The sequence below is a fragment of the Ursus arctos genome, unplaced genomic scaffold (assembly GCF_023065955.2).
Source record: "Ursus arctos isolate Adak ecotype North America unplaced genomic scaffold, UrsArc2.0 scaffold_13, whole genome shotgun sequence".
Lineage (NCBI taxonomy): Eukaryota > Metazoa > Chordata > Mammalia > Carnivora > Ursidae > Ursus > Ursus arctos.
Genome location: NW_026622797.1, coordinates 17130528 through 17146049, shown reverse-complemented (window position 1 = coordinate 17146049; position 15522 = coordinate 17130528). Strand labels below are relative to the sequence as shown.

Below are 15522 nucleotides of genomic sequence, written 5' to 3'. Positions count from 1 at the left end.
CATATATCTAAAATTTATACTAAAACAGCCTTAAGAATTTTTTGTTTTGGGGTGCCTGGGTGGCACAGCGGTTAAGCGTCTGCCTTCGGCTCAGGGCGTGATCCCGGCGTTATGGGATCAAGCCCCACATCAGGCTCCTCCGCTATGAGCCTGCTTCTTCCTCTCCCACTGCCCTGCTTGTGTTCCCTCTCTCGCTGGCTGTCTCTATCTCTGTCGAATGAATAAATAAATAAAACCTTTAAAAAAAAAAGAATTTTTTGTTTTAACCGATTTTTACACTTTAGGTTTAGCAGGATATGCTTTATGAAGAAGTATTTCCCTTTTCCATTTTATCTGCAATGACTAATAAAATGGGACCCTGGTTAGTATACTTAGGAGTAACACTGGGCTAACATTCTCCATTTTGCGATGAAATAATACCCTACAGTGCTTAGCATGTTGCTGACACACAGGCAGATAGGGGCTGAGGCCTCACGTTATTATCCGGAAGGGAGGACTGAGGCCATTTGACAATGCCTCTGCTTTGCCAAGTGCAAAATACTTCACATGTTGATTTGTGTCTGATTAAAAGGATGGGGCCATTAGTAAGTCTGGTTGAGGCGGCTCCCATTCTTATCCATCAGTCTTAGTGTCTGGAGTTATGCCTGACATCATACATTTAGTAGTATCAGCTTGGAATTAGAGTGAGTTTGGTAGAAAACTGGAATCTTGGAAGGAATCTGGTTTTCTCTGCCAATAATGGCCAATCCAGTAGTAATGTCCCAGTGCCCTGGCCTTTTCTCCTTGTTCCTTTCCCCTCGAGTGTACAGCGCGCACACAGAGGTTTTATGAGAGAATTTCATTTACCCGGAAGTGTCCATATCCAGATTCTTAGAGTGGGCACCATCCCTACTCCTCCTTCCTAATCACATCCATCCACCCCCTGATTTCTCCTTACTGCCTTTTTATTGAAAGGCTGAGAGTACTTAATGGGGAGATGTCAAAATTCTAAATTAAAGTATTTCATTAGAAATGTTTACTGAAATAATAGACTGGGAAGAAAGCCTTTAGTTACAAGATAATGGTCTTTCAGAGAGTACAGCCTGCCATTTCTTTGTACCTTCCAAACCTGACGTGGGTTTACAATTTTTATCTTTTTCTGTCAGCCTGGAATAACAGGATTATCTGGGGGTTTTCTCCTCGGCCATTTCAGCCCATCGTCAGAGCACACATCAAACATGGGATTAGCCAAAATATAGCAAAGGACAGTTAATCATGGGATGTGTGTATGTGTACAAGCACTGATGAAAACGAAGCATTTAGCACAGTTCCTGACCACACAAAGTAAGTCCTCAGGTATCAAGCAATACTAGCAGTTGACCTCAACTAACAGCCATCAAATTAGTAGATGACATCTGCCTAATAATAAGTTGCCAGCCTGACAGTTGATTTTAACCAGGGCTGTTGCCCCCTGGAGATTAGAGCCATATCAGTATTTTATAGATCGCCTCAGTCAAAATACTCAGTGAAGCTTGTTTACTTACTTGTACCAAGGTTGGCTGACTGTTCCTAGGATGCATTTACTTCACAAACACCACCAAGCCAGTAAGAGGGGAGAACTTAGCAGGAGGTGTACTTCGAGAGTCCCGTGGTCACCAGTGAACTAGGGGGCACACTGACAGAATTCAGTCCACAGCCCTTTGCAACCCTGATCTTAGGAAATTGTTCTCCCTAAACAGAAATGCCATCGTGTGCTTTCTAAACGGGGTACGGATGATCTAACCTCTTCTACACTGATTGCAGCTAGGAACAGACATTAGGCCTAGATTTATTTTACCGCCTGACACAGCCTATTTCTTTTCGTCACGACAATTAATTTCAGTCTCTATGAGTCCATTAATAAGTCTGAGAATTCTTTCTAAAAATAAAAATAGGGACTTAATAACCCTCTATCACCCAATGTCATAATAGTGATTTTTCTGTCCTTAGGATAACTCAACAATGGGACACAGGAGTCGGAGAGTTCAATTACGTCAGCACATTACTTTGATTTGGGTTTTTGTTTTTTGGTTTTTTTTTTTAAATGACTGTAAAATATTTCCTTGTGTCACAGGCAAGACTCGGAAGCCTGGCCTTCTCTCTGTCAAGTCGTCAACGGAGTCCAGCTTAAAGTCTTTCAACAGGAATCAGCTGGGCAACTACCCGACCCTGCCTTTAACCAAGTCGGCGGACGCACTGAAGCAGGGGGAGGAGGGCCGGCTGGGCAGCGGCCTGCCCCCTCGCGCTTCCAAGTGCTGTGACCAGCCGTGCGGGACTGGTCTGAACAAAAACCGAAGAAGCCTCCCTGTTTCCATCTGTCGGAGCTGTGAGACCCTGGAGGGCCCCCAGACCGTGGAAACTTGGCCCCGATCCCATTCCCTGGATGACCTTCAAGGAGAGCCTGCTGCTGAGAAGGATGTGCCTGGCGAGGCGACAGACCCCTCCCCTCAGACTGTACCGCAAGTGCCACAAAAGACAACCCCCTCCATCACGAAGGTTCAAAGCCCCAGACGAGATCCTGCTGTTGACAATGCACTGCTACTGACCCAAAGCAAGAGATTTTCTGAACCTCAGAAGACGGCTACTAAGAAACTGGACGGCTCAATCGCAGCCTCTTCCCGTGGCACATCACCTCCTCCGTGTTCGCCCCGAAACTACGATGCCCAGCCCCCTGGAGTCAAACACAGTTTAACAAGGACGCCTCTTGAGGGCCACAGGAAAGGACTCGAGTTTGAAGGAACCTGTCACCCCCCGGGCACCAAAGAAGGCTTAGATGCCGAGCAGAGGGGCCCCGAGGCAAGAGTGCAGGCCAAGCACCCCGCCCAGCCTCCGCCTGTCCCTGCCAAGAAAAGCCGAGAGCGCCTGGCCAACGGACTCCACCCTAGCCTTCCTGGCCCCGACGCGCCAAGCCTTCCCGTAAAGAAGGGCAGCCCCAGTGACTGTCACTCACCTCAGGCTTCCAGGCCTCCCTCAGGACAGGAGCCTGGCAGCCCGCCGAGCGCACGGCCACCGCCCTGGCTGTCCGAGCTCCCGGAGAGCACAAGCCTCCAGGAGCACGGCGTGAAGCTGGGCCCGGCTCTGACCAGGAAGGTCTCCTGCGCTCGGGGAATGGATCTGGAAATGCTCACAGAAAACAAGTTACGGGCTGAAGGCATCGATCTCACTGAGGAGCCCTATTCTGATAAGGTACCAAAGTCCTTACGGGCCTCTGCTGCTTTAAGTCAGGCAGCCCCACAGAGCTGGCCTGGCAGCAGGGGCCCCTTTGACACGGGGGGGGGGGGGGGTGGGGGGGGGTGGGGGGGGAGACAGGAGCCCCGAGCTGGGCCCTCTGCTGCCAGGCGCTGGGATGAATGGGAGCCACATCCAGATGAAACCCAAATACAGCCTTGGACTTTTCCTTTCTTTTCTCGTTCTGCCCCCCCCTTTTATTGCTTATTTTTAATTTAATTTTTAGCAGCCATATTTTACAGGGAGAGCTATCAAGGAGTACTACAACTCGTTCCAGAAGGGGCTGGCTTAGTGGACAGACCTAAATTGCAGTTTCCATGTCTTACTGAACCTGTATGTTTATAGATGTTAACAAATCCCCATTTCATTTCCTATTTGTAAAATGGGATTAATAATAACCTGCATAACTACCTTCTGCAGGTATTATTAGGAGCAAATAAATGTGAACACACTTGGAAAATTACAGAACCCTTTTCAGATGTAATGATATCGTATAGTTATCTATATGAGTAGCGGGGGAATGATTATAATGAGATCTCCCACTGTACCAAAAACACCAAGAAAACTCATTTAAACTCATAATGAAAACTCATTGCTTATTTGAAAGAAAAAAAAAGTAGATCTGCCAATACCAAAATGATTTGGAAGACAAATGATAATAGATGTAGCTGTACATTATTCCCAGAAATGTGTATTCTGTGATGATGCATTCCTGGGAGTCCCTGTTATAAAATTTTTTGACCACAAATGCCTTACAATACGATCCTCCACCTCTTGCCCCCCCTCTTCAATTTAGTGAATAAACCCCTCAGAATGGAAAGTGGTGAGAACTGTACTCTATAGTAAATGCTGGCCTAGGGCCTGGCAGTATAAAAGAGATCTCGCAGCGTGGACAGACTACCTGTGGGGCACAAGTCTGCCCTTCTCCTGGGCAGTTTAGGACACTGTCTTCAGTAGCACTGTGCAAAATGATCCACTGAAGTGAGGTGAGGTCCTTGGCTCAAATAACACAAGATGATTATGTTCTGCTTTACTTACGTTTCAGAACATTTCCCTAGAGCTCATCAGTATCAGAAAGATCAAAATGGAAACATATTCTACAACATCCATCCTGACTACAGATATACTCATTTCAAAGGAAAACTTTTGGTGATACTTTTCAGTAGCTACCTGTGTCTTATCCTACCTTGTGTTTGCTGTTCTTGAAGAAAAAACTCCTTGCAACCCTTCATGGCACGTTTCTCTTCCCCCCTGCAGCACGGCCGCTGTGGGATTCCTGAAGCCCTGGTGCAGAGATACGCCGAAGACTTAGATCAGCCCGAGAGGGACGTCGCCACCAACATGGACCAGATCCGTGTGAAGCTACTGCGGAAACAGCACCGCATGGCGGTGAGCGGCTGGCACTAGGGGTCTCCCCTGGCTCGGCTTTTGAAGTCCATTTAGTTAGAGTGCCGACTGGTGAGCGTGCTGGCAAGCCCCAAGTAGCCCTGGGCTCAGTGCAGCTATCCAAAGGAGACACCTGGGGGAAAGGAAAACGTATTCAGCCTACAGAGTTTTAAAAATACAGTTGTGGAAAGAAGGAAAAAGGAGAATGATCCATAATCCTGGCACTATGAAAAAGTTTTTAAAAATCTGTCATTTCTTTGCACATACAATAGTAAATGTACAGTTTTGAAACCTGTTTTCACTTATCAAATCATGAATCTGTTACTAAACATTCTTTTATCAATATGTCAAAATGCTCTAGTAAATGTGCCCTCATTTAGCCAATCCTATATTGTTGAAACATTTAAATTTTTCCCCAACTTACTATTTCAAAGAATTTAGTAAAGAACTCTTGTTAAATATATAATAAATCTTTGTAAACTCCCGAGGTTAAATTTCTGAATATATATTCCTTAAAGGGGGTTTGCTTACACAAGCCTGCCCAAATCTCAAGGATTTGCATACTACGAGTAGATGACCTTCCTCAAAGATGAGCACTTCGTCTTCTCAGAAGTCAAGTGTAAATCTCCATTTTCCTGCCCTAGCCAACACTTGGTATTACTGTATTTTAATTTCTTTATAACTACATTGGTAAAATATTTAATTTTCTGGTTAATGCAGATTCAAAGTACAGTGGAAAATCTGTTTTATAAAAACTCTACCCACGGAGTGTAAAAACGCTACCCATTCTGCCGCACTACCGCCCAGGCCTGCCTTTGGAATCACCTAGGGATTTCCTTGAAGAGCAGATCACTAGGAGACAAAGTAGCAGAGTATAGAAATGCTTATAGTTTGGAGACTTGGACACATCATTAGGGTTATATCTAATTCCAAGTACTTTCTAGAACCTGAAAAACTTCCTTGAAGATACGTCTCAGCTTTGAGAAGCTGAGAAAGCATTCTTGAGGCTACTCGTGATCTCTGACATCTCATGGCATGAATGCTGTCTAATAGTCTGGCAGTGTATTTGAGTCGTGTTCCTTTTAGGTATATAAGGAGCCCTCCAGCAGCCTATGTCAAGTCTTTATAAAATTGCTTTCTTTCTTTATCCAGATCCCAAGTGGTGGACTCACAGAAATCTGTAGAAAGCCCCTCTCTCCCGGATGCGTTTCGTCTGTGTCAGATTGGCTGGTTTCCATCGGTCTGCCCATGTACACCAGCGCCCTCACTGAAGCCGGGTTCAGCACACTGGGCCAAGTGCCTTCTCTGTCCCACACTTGCCTTCAGGAGGCCGGCATCACAGAGGAGAGACACATAAGCAAGCTTGTGTCTGCAGCCAGACTCTTCAAACTGCCACCAGGTCCTGAGGCCATGTAGCCAGGCCCCTCATAGAGCTCCCTGGACCAGAGCCACCCTTTCACTGTGCTTATGCTAATGCAATTCCTCCTCCTCGGGACACGCAGACCAGATCCAGAAAAAAGGCCTAGTGTATGGCCACGCAGAGCACGAAACTTTGGCACAGGACTGAGGACCCTCTCTTCTCCAGAAAAGCCCCCTCGAGGAAATGGGTGTGGTTCTCTTTGCCCCCCAAAGAAAAGACAAGCACTTATTTTTATTTTCAGAACACAAAAGAACCAGGATGCCAACTTGCCACACGTGTTGTGCCTCCAGTCTGTCTTGGTGTGCTGGGAGAGGGCTGGGAGCAGAGGGAGGGCAGCCTGTTCCGTTTCTGGTAACACCCTTGCCCTTCCATCTGTCACCCTGCACGACACCTGAGGGCCAGACGGGCGTTAGCTAGGCCAAAGTAACAGACTCGGGAGTTCATTGTACACTATTGACCATGCCTGTTTGTTCAAAAGTAAGAAAATCTGGCTGCACTAGGGAAAATAAATCCTATTCTCCTTTAAGTAAACGAGACATTTTAATAATTGCTTTCCAGCAATGAGCTTTTATTTGCCTTAATATAAGCTTTGAAGCAGTTATCCTGGTGTTCACTACCCTGTAACCATAGTTTCCAATCTTCAGCTTAGACTGCCATCTAACATGTGAGATGTTTTCAGCAAAAAAAAAAAAAAAAAAAAAACCAAACACAAAAAAATGGGCTTTTCTAATTACCTCCTTCTAACATGGCTTATTTTGTAGGGGTGTTTATCAGGCACAAACTTCACACTGGCTTTCAGTTTTTACACTAACTACAAATCCAGTAAAAAGCTATCTTAAATTCAGAGATCAGGCGTGTATGTGAGTGTGCACGCATGTGCGCGGGTGAGCGCGTGTGTGTATAGTAACTACCTTCATTTTAATCCATTTTGTTTACCACGCTGGTCATCGTGCTGCAGTATTGACTTGGACCCCGACCACGTCCATCCCAAAATTCAGTTGTCCGCTAACAGATGAGCTTTGCAAGGTCATTGTAAGGTGGCTGAATGTTTTAGAAAGATGTTTTTAAAAGGGAAGCACTTTATAAGATATTTTAAAAGGTTTTTTTCTTTCCACTTTAAGAGATCGTCTTCCTTCCCTATTGGGATAATTGTTTTAATTCGGATAAAAGTTCATTTTGGAGCCAGACAAACCATGGTAGCCATGTATTAAGCATTTGCATATTTTCAGTTGTTTTCCAAATGACTGTAGCATTTTCCATCCTCTTTTAGTCTGGTGTCTGATTTTTCTAGCACATAGAAATTTAGGCAACTAAATTAAGGTTCCTGTTGCTTACGAAATGAATTTCCTTTACATTCTTAATCATGAGAACTATTTTAAGCACTGAATGTGATCATTTACAATGGAGACACTTTGAACACAAAGCCTTGATCAAAAGCTCTTAAACATTTCATCTTCTCATTAAAACGATTTCCGTCGGGGGAAAAAGAAGTGATCTCATTCCTTACAAAGCCATCTTCAGCATTTGCTCTCTGTACTTGGGTCCATGTTTCTGAGGATATTCTCAGGTAATATACTTTTTCATGCTTTGGTACACATTTAAAAAATGTCTTCAACGATAATATTCACCTTCTATAAGATGCCATGTGAAGTAGTTGTAGAAATGCAGAATAAAAAGCTAAAGCTGCCAATTCTCTACTGAAATCTTAAGAACAGCCCATGTTGCCATCTTGGGTTGTGCGCACAGCCCCCGTGGAACGTAACTTGGCTGCAGGGCTCCCCTGTGACCACGCCGTGGAAATGTGGCTCTCATGCTGTGATGGACATGGGTGCGAGGACACACACTCTTCATCCTGCTGCCTAGTGCCTTGGCCTGACATTCCACGATCGTGCTCATTGTTGAAGGTGACCACACACAAGTCACGCAATAGGGAATAAAGGAGGAGGAGAAACCTTCTGTGCTATTTCCCAGTGTTAGTTCATTTGCAGTGTAAGATTTTCATTTCGGTAAAAGTGGCACCAGAAAAGGGAACGTTTCTGAAGTTTGAGTTTTTTTGAGACTGCCAAACCATATTTTTGTCACTCTTTGGAAGTCATTGCCTTTGCATAGAAAAATCAAATTCAGGGACCATGAATGATTTTCAGTGGGAAGATCTTCCTAATCAAAGGAGTCTGATGGGGTTTTTACTTTATTGTGCTTTAAAAAAAAAAAAAAAAAAAAACTTTTTTTTATTGTTAGTATTTGTTTGGTCTTCTTTTGCTTTAAACTTTTAACTTGATCCTAGAAAAGCCTGAATGTTTGTGTGTGACATTTGACTAAGGTGGTTTAGGGGCCGCCTGTCAGGAGACAGGTGTTAGGCATCAGCAATATCCAGTTTTAATCAGTTGCACTCGGTACAGAATGTTGAGGAACGGTGAAAAGTGTAGTCTTTGGAAAGCACAAAAGAAACCCAGAAAGGCAGTTTGGCTCAGGTAGCTACACATCCGTTGTGTGTAATTTTTACTTTAAAGCTGTCTAGAAGAAATGCAGCCAGCCCCAACCACTATTTACATTCCCAGATAACCAAGAAGCAGATAGATTTTCATGGCCTTCCCTTAGCAGCCCTTTTCTCTGTCCTGATCCCTGGTGTGGGTGAAATTGGAAATTACTAGTCTATTGCAAACCAGCTCCTGACACAGCAAAATTTGCTTTCATTACTGCAGCAGAAGAACTCAGTTCACCAAGTCAATGCTGCATGTGTGTACTGTATTATTTTCAGAAAATATAGTGAGTCCGAGTTATCTTGATTTTAAATTGATTGAGAAAACAGTCAAGCAAGTTATATAACAACTAACAACATTGCACTTTCTGTATATGAAATCAATATTTAAATAACTTATTTTTCTCCATTGCTGTTCTTAAACATTGTAAGTAGCTGTAATATACCAGTCCCAATATGTCCTTGCGATTGCTTCAGCCCAGGAAAGCTGTGTATTGTTTTAAAAATTGTAAAAATTATTGTGATGATTCATTTAGCAAAGAGAAAGGTGGACAGAAGGGTTTTCCTATGTATCAAAACTTGTCTATAATTATGTCATCTATGTACCTAGAAAAAAATAAATTTCTTCAGTTGACTATGCCTCTTTTGTTGTTCCTTGGTATTTCAAAGATGAAGGGAGTAGAAATGAAAGGTAATTTACGAAGTATATACAAACATTTGTAGACAAGTTACTTCTGCCACATCACCAAGACTCACTGACATTCTCTTGGCCAATTTATTGTTTTTCCCAAATATTGCATAATCAAATCCTATAACCACAGCATCTTAGACCAGAAGGAATTTTGGAAGTCATCTGCAGTCTAAGCCTATCAATTTTCAAATGAAAAGCCCGAGTCCATGTAAGTGGTTGACTCACCCAGTATTACACAGTTAAACGGCAGAAAACCCAAACCTTTGAGAGAAAGAAATCTAGGCTGGGATATTACAGAAATTGATTGACTCGACGAAAATCATTTTTCAATATTGGTATACCACAACCGATACAAAAACTTTTAATTAGGAGGGGCTGTATAATAAAAATTTTGTGTGGGTAATACCCATACTTGAGATTTAAAAAAAAAAAAAAAATGACCCTCTCCCTTCCTCCCAGCCACCTATTTGTCATCACAGGTGAACAGGATCACCTGTGTTAGCACAGCTTTTCAGAACTCCATGTATTTACAAATACAACGGCTTATGCATTTTTCCATACAGGAATGACGGCATATTCTTCACACTCCACCTTGATTTTACATTCAGTGTATCTTGGAGATCTTTCTATGTCACGACTCCTCTATCCTCTTAAAGGCTGCATAACATTCTCTTATGCCAATAATTTAATCACCACTCAGTGGAAGGACAATATCTTGCAGTTAAAAAAAGCTGTTAGGAATACCCTTAACGCGGAATTGTGTTAAAATTTCGTGTAGTTTAGATTTTGATAGAATATTTTAAATCCACTGGTGGATTTTATTAAAGGAAGCTTTAAACCATGATAGGTTTTATTTATAAATCACTGTTTTACTCTCCGCCCCCTAATCCATTTTGTAAATGGGGATATTTCACATACTGTTAGTGTGGGGGTTCATCTGAAGTGCATTGTTTTAAAGAACTAACCGTAAGGTTACTTATCTCAAACTGACTCCTAAAATTCAACAGTTCAATTCAAAGAAGATGCTTCTTTCTGGTGACTCCATATGTGGATACTCACGTTGCATTCACTTAGAAGTTACAAAGCACGTGCATTTGGTTAGGGAATGGAGAAAACAGAGGAGTGATGGTCATTTTTAACCACAGGAGCCATTCTGGAGACCTCAGAATGATGGCTTTCCTACTCTTAGCTCCGAGGACCCACTCAAAGCACACTGTACAAGTCCTGCCTTGGAGGGTGTGTGTGAGCGTGAGGAGGATGCATGCTCGCTCCAGTGTAGGTCAGAACCGTGGGAGGGCAGCTTCATTTGCAAGCACTGCCCTCACACAGTGCCCCGCCCCCAACACTACACCAGAGAAAGGGGATGTAGCTGTCTGCTCTCATGCCCTTTAACAAAAGCACCTGAAGGTCCTAATCAAAACATGCTTGAGTCCCATGTGGAAGGACCCCGGAACGTGTGTGGGAGCCCCAGCAGTTAAGACTAAGCTGATTGGTCTTTACCACCTTCCTGTTCATTCTCAACACCTGGGGAATGAATAAGGTCACAGCAGTGAGAAAAATGAGTGCGAAGGCTATGGGACCCAGAGGAAAAACTGACTCAGTTGAGAGAAAAAGGTCAGAGGAGGTAACTAATGTGAGTTATAACTGTGTGCCCATGTGCTAAGAGCATTAGACTCAGAAACACAAAGCCTTGAAAAGCACGAGAAAATAACTGAGAAATTATCTCCTGCACCTCCAAACTCCTGATCCACTTGCCTCTCATCGTGACTGGATTATGTCTTTCCCCTTCCAACAGAACACATGGAAACCTCCCACTGGGCCTCTTCTCTGGACCTTCTTTCAGCACACTTGCAAACTCCCCCACATTCTCACCTCATTTTTCCTCCTCACTCCAGCCATGACTAGAGAGGTGTCCCTCCATCTAATCCTTCCACCCATGCTCACGATCCTGTCCCAGGACCCCCTCAGCCATCACACATTCCCTCACTTTTCTGTAGCTTCCCCTTGAACATGTTTGCCAGCCTGGAGCTTTGCTTTCCAGGCCTATCCAAATTCCCCTTTTTTGAATAATCACACTGCATTTCCGTTGGGAGAACTGCAGTCCTCACATTTCAGGGGTTCCTGGTTAAACCTTTAGTCATGGTGTCCCCCAGGCCTCTCCCAGTGGTGAGGACAGCTCCTGCCAGGCCCATTCAGCCTCCATTACCACAGAACTGGGCTCTGGAGCTGAATGTCAGGCACGGAAGAGCATTATAACGGAATTGTCTGAACGTGGTGCCCAGGAATCTCAGCAATGGAGGACCCTATGTCTTCCTGTCCTTCCCAAAGTTTGTTCAGCCTTTCTTTTGATTCCTCATGCCACTGGCCATCAAACATCTCTTCTCAGGTACCCCTAATATCTGAAAACTAAAGACTCCCATTTTGAACTTCCCAATGAAGCAATATTAACAGATGTGTATGGGCAAGGCTAAAGCTACAACTTGGCCCCAAGCCCTCCACTGACAGAGCCCATCCATCTCCAGCCACTCTCAGTCCCTCTTTTGAATTAAGCTGATGTTGAAGGGGGCAGAAGCTTTCTGGGTATCCCCAACTGATGGTGAGCGTAGAGTTGTTATCATTTCGGGCTGGAAGGAAAATCAAACTCACGATAAACTGGCTAATGAGAATCCACACATGGGTTTTGAAGAGCTGACTGTGGTCCCTGGGGTACCCTAGGGAATCACTGGCAAATTTGAAAACGTGTGCTGTGAGCCTGTCTTTAAGGGCAATGGGAGATGCAAGGTGGTGGTGTGTAAAACACCTAACCACAGAGAGATTTTACTCTCACCAGGGAAGCAGGTCATGTGAAATATGGAGAGAACTGAAAATAAGGAGACAGTGTGGCTCTTCCATGCACACAACACTCAACACAACTGGACCAGCAGAGAGAAGAGTGGTTTCTCTACTGTCCTAGGAGTAGGCAGTTCACACACTCCCCTGTTACTTTGGAGGATTCCACCTGGTGTGTGATGCAGATCGGATGGAGTGCCCCTTCGGCCCCCGGCCCCCAGCGTGGGACACAACTCAGGCTGACCAAGCCAATCAGATGCTCCATCAGGGTCTGGACCCAGACCTACCAACGCAAAGACTGGAGCACACATCAGGCTCACGGTGTCCACCGTGTCCTGGCCTTGCCGCCTTTGCCCAAGACCCCGTGGCTTTCCGCTTTCCAGCCGCGGCACCTACCTGGCTTCTGGTCTGTTTGCTGGTCGCCCGGTCTACCTGCTGACTCTCTGGCGCCCGTGACTGTCTCTTTAAGCTGTTTTCTGTTGCTTTCACCAAAAATACTGACTTCTGTTCACCTTACAAATAAAACTGCCAGTTATTTTAGCAGCAAAAGATGGGTTTATCTGGGAAGAGCGGAGAACTGCAACCCAGGACAAACACACCGGGGCGAAACCATAGGCAAGTCCTTAGCATACAGCAGATGGGCGCTCTTTGACAGAGAAAGCGGAGAGCCCATTGGAGGAAACTGGGAGTTGGAAGCATAGCGGGTTCTCATTGGCTGTGTTGTGACCGTCACTCATTGGCTGGGCTGTTGCCAGGGGAGGAGCAAAGCCTCCCTTCCTCTCACTGTGCATTAAAGAAGTTTCCACCTATAAGGTTCATGTCTTCCTGGTCAATCTTCAATTAACCACGAGCAGCAGGGCCTGAGAGCTCTCCTTTGCCAAACCTCCCAGCCCCATTATCCTGAGGATTCCCTTAATTAATCTGCACACTTCTAAGGCCATCCTATTTGTAGGAAATTTCCTCATTTTTTTCTGTATTACTAGCTTTTTAAAAATAAGAACTGTGCTTATTTCTCTCCTAGCCTTGGAGTTCTGGACACTGACAGCTCCTCAGGAGCGTTGTATCTAACTGAAAAAAAAAAAAGTAAAGACATCAAACGAAGACTCTTTTTGTGTCTGTGTGTTTTACCACCCCCTGGCATTGTAGTAGACGCCCGTTCCGGTATTGTTGAAAGAACCTTGCCTTTGGAGTCATATGAAATTCCACTTCTTAAACGTGGAATTCCTCAGGGCTTCGGGCAAGTGACTTAACCTCCCCGGGCCTTAGTTTCCTGGCTTGGAAGCCGGGACAGTAATTCCTACCTCACTGGACTACTGTAAAAATTAAATGAGACATTAAAATGGGAGATAAGTCTTTTCAATAAATGGTGCTAAAACAACTGGATATCCACTGGTGAAAAACTGAAGTCAGCCCCTACCTACCGCACATCATATACAAAGATGAACCCAAAGTGGATCATAGACCCAAATGTAGGAGCTAAAGCTAGAAAACTGTTAGGAGAAATATGAAAGTAAATCTGCATGGCCTTGCATTAAGCAAAGGATTTTTGGAGATGATAAAGAAAAGCACAAGCAACAACAACAACAAAAATACATAAATTCAACTTCATCAAAATTAAAAACTTGTGGGTCAAAGGACACCATCAAAAAAAAAAAAAGAAAAGAAAATATAAGCCATTGAATGGGAGAATATACTTGTAAATATAAGAAAAAATGTAATGCTTTTGACTAAGAGGATGCTGATTGCAACAAAAACGAACTGCGTGTTAAGACACCATTCCAGCTATTTGCTGTTGGCTTGTTAGACTAAGCACGCCTCATCCAGCACCATCTCATTTGTAACACTATGCTGGCTTCAGGTGGGCTCCAGAATAAAGCCGAAGAATAAAAATCAGAGACTGTACTCTGCTGTGGAGGCAGCATATCATTCTAGAATATTCCGTATTTTATTCTTAGGGAATCAGTTCTATAGTTTCTGGAGAACTGGAAGGCTGCCTCTCAAAATGTCCTCTGGCCCCTCCCTGGTCCCCTCAAGTATGTGACACTGTTTGTCCTCTGATTGGTAGAAAGCAAGGAGAGGGTGGTAGAATCAGTTGTTTATTGGACAAAGCACCATACTGAGTGCTTGAGGCAATTTACATACTTCATCATTCAATCGACTCCAAGTGGTCTTTCATTATTATCTTTATTTCACCAAAGCTAAGCCCCATGACAGCTGGGACTTTGTTTTATTCCTCTATTCCCGGCATCCAGCACAGTACCTGATACATGGGGGTGATGAATAAATGCGTCCCGAATGATAGGGCTCGGAGAAGTTAAGACACGTTTCCAGACTGTCGCAGCCGGTCAGTAACAGGAGTGTGATTTGCACGCAAATCTCAGAGTATGGTTATTATCTCCCGAGACAACTCCCCCCTGAAGTCCCTGAACTCTGCGCATTAAATTCTCTTCACAAATAGAAATCTTAACCTTAATAAATCCCAAACTTTCAGGTACTCAGTTCAAAACCCTTCTCCCTCTTTTTCTCTCAGCCTCCACCTGCAGCCTGTCAGGAAATCCCAGTGTCTCTATATTCACGGCCTCTCCAGAAGCTGGCCACGTCTCGCCACCTCCCCTGCTACCTCACTGTCCGAGACACAGGCACGGCCACCTCTGGCCAGGTTGTACCCAGTCTCCTGCTCTCCCTGCCCCCATCGTCGGTCACCCTCCCCACGCCATCTAGCTCATAGCACTAAGTGACTGTTGGACTGAACATGCTCCTCGACCTTCCTGTGTTGAAGCCCAACCCCCACTGTCATGGTGTTAGGAACTGGGTTTCGGGGAGGTGATTAGGTTTAGATGAGAGTGTGAGGGGAAGGCCCAGGGTGGGACTGGTGCCCTTCTAAGAAGAGGAAAACACTGCAGGGTGTCATCTTTCCAGCGTGCGAGGACAGTGAGAAGGCCGTCCTCTACACACCACTGAAAGGGTTCCCATCAGAAATGGAACCCTGCTGGGCTTTGATTCTAGAATTTTCGGCCTCCAGAACTGTGAGAAAATAAATTTCAGTTGTTCAAGCCACTCAGTCTATGGTGTGTTTTCTTTTAAAGATTTACTTATTTATTTGAAAGAGAGAGAGTTCGTGCGCAAGCAGGGGGAGAGAGAGAATCCCAAGCAGACCCCGCACTGAGCACAGAGCCCTGATGCTGGGCTTGATCTCACGACCCTGAGCTCATGACCTGAGCTGAAATCAAGAGTCAGACACTTAACCGAGTGAGCCACCCAGGCACCCCACGGTGTTTTATTCTAGCAGCCTGAACAGACTAAGACCCTGTTAAAACATAAGGCGGATAACAGCCATTCCTCTGAACAGCCTGAACAGACTAAGACCCTGTTAAAACATAATGGCGGATAGCAGCCATTCCTCTGCTCAAAACCCTCTAGTGGCTTCTTTAAGAATCAAGGATAAATTCTTCAGTGACCTACAGGGTTCTA

General features: G+C 44.6%; 1 protein-coding gene across 12 annotated transcripts in view; it reads left to right on the top strand.

Moving 5' to 3' along the window:
- SASH1 (SAM and SH3 domain containing 1) overlaps positions 1–9170 on the top strand; it is a 244748-nt gene extending 235578 nt beyond the window's left edge. For all 12 annotated transcript variants that reach the window (XM_044386408.3, XM_048226135.2, XM_048226134.2 and 9 more), the window contains 3 exons: positions 2093–3204; positions 4504–4635; positions 5785–9170. In XM_044386408.3, the coding sequence (XP_044242343.3) occupies positions 2093–3204; positions 4504–4635; positions 5785–6048 (1508 nt within the window). In that variant the 3' untranslated portion in view covers positions 6049–9170. The remainder of the gene's footprint in view (positions 1–2092; positions 3205–4503; positions 4636–5784) is intronic.
- The last annotated feature ends 6352 nt before the right edge of the window (positions 9171–15522 follow it).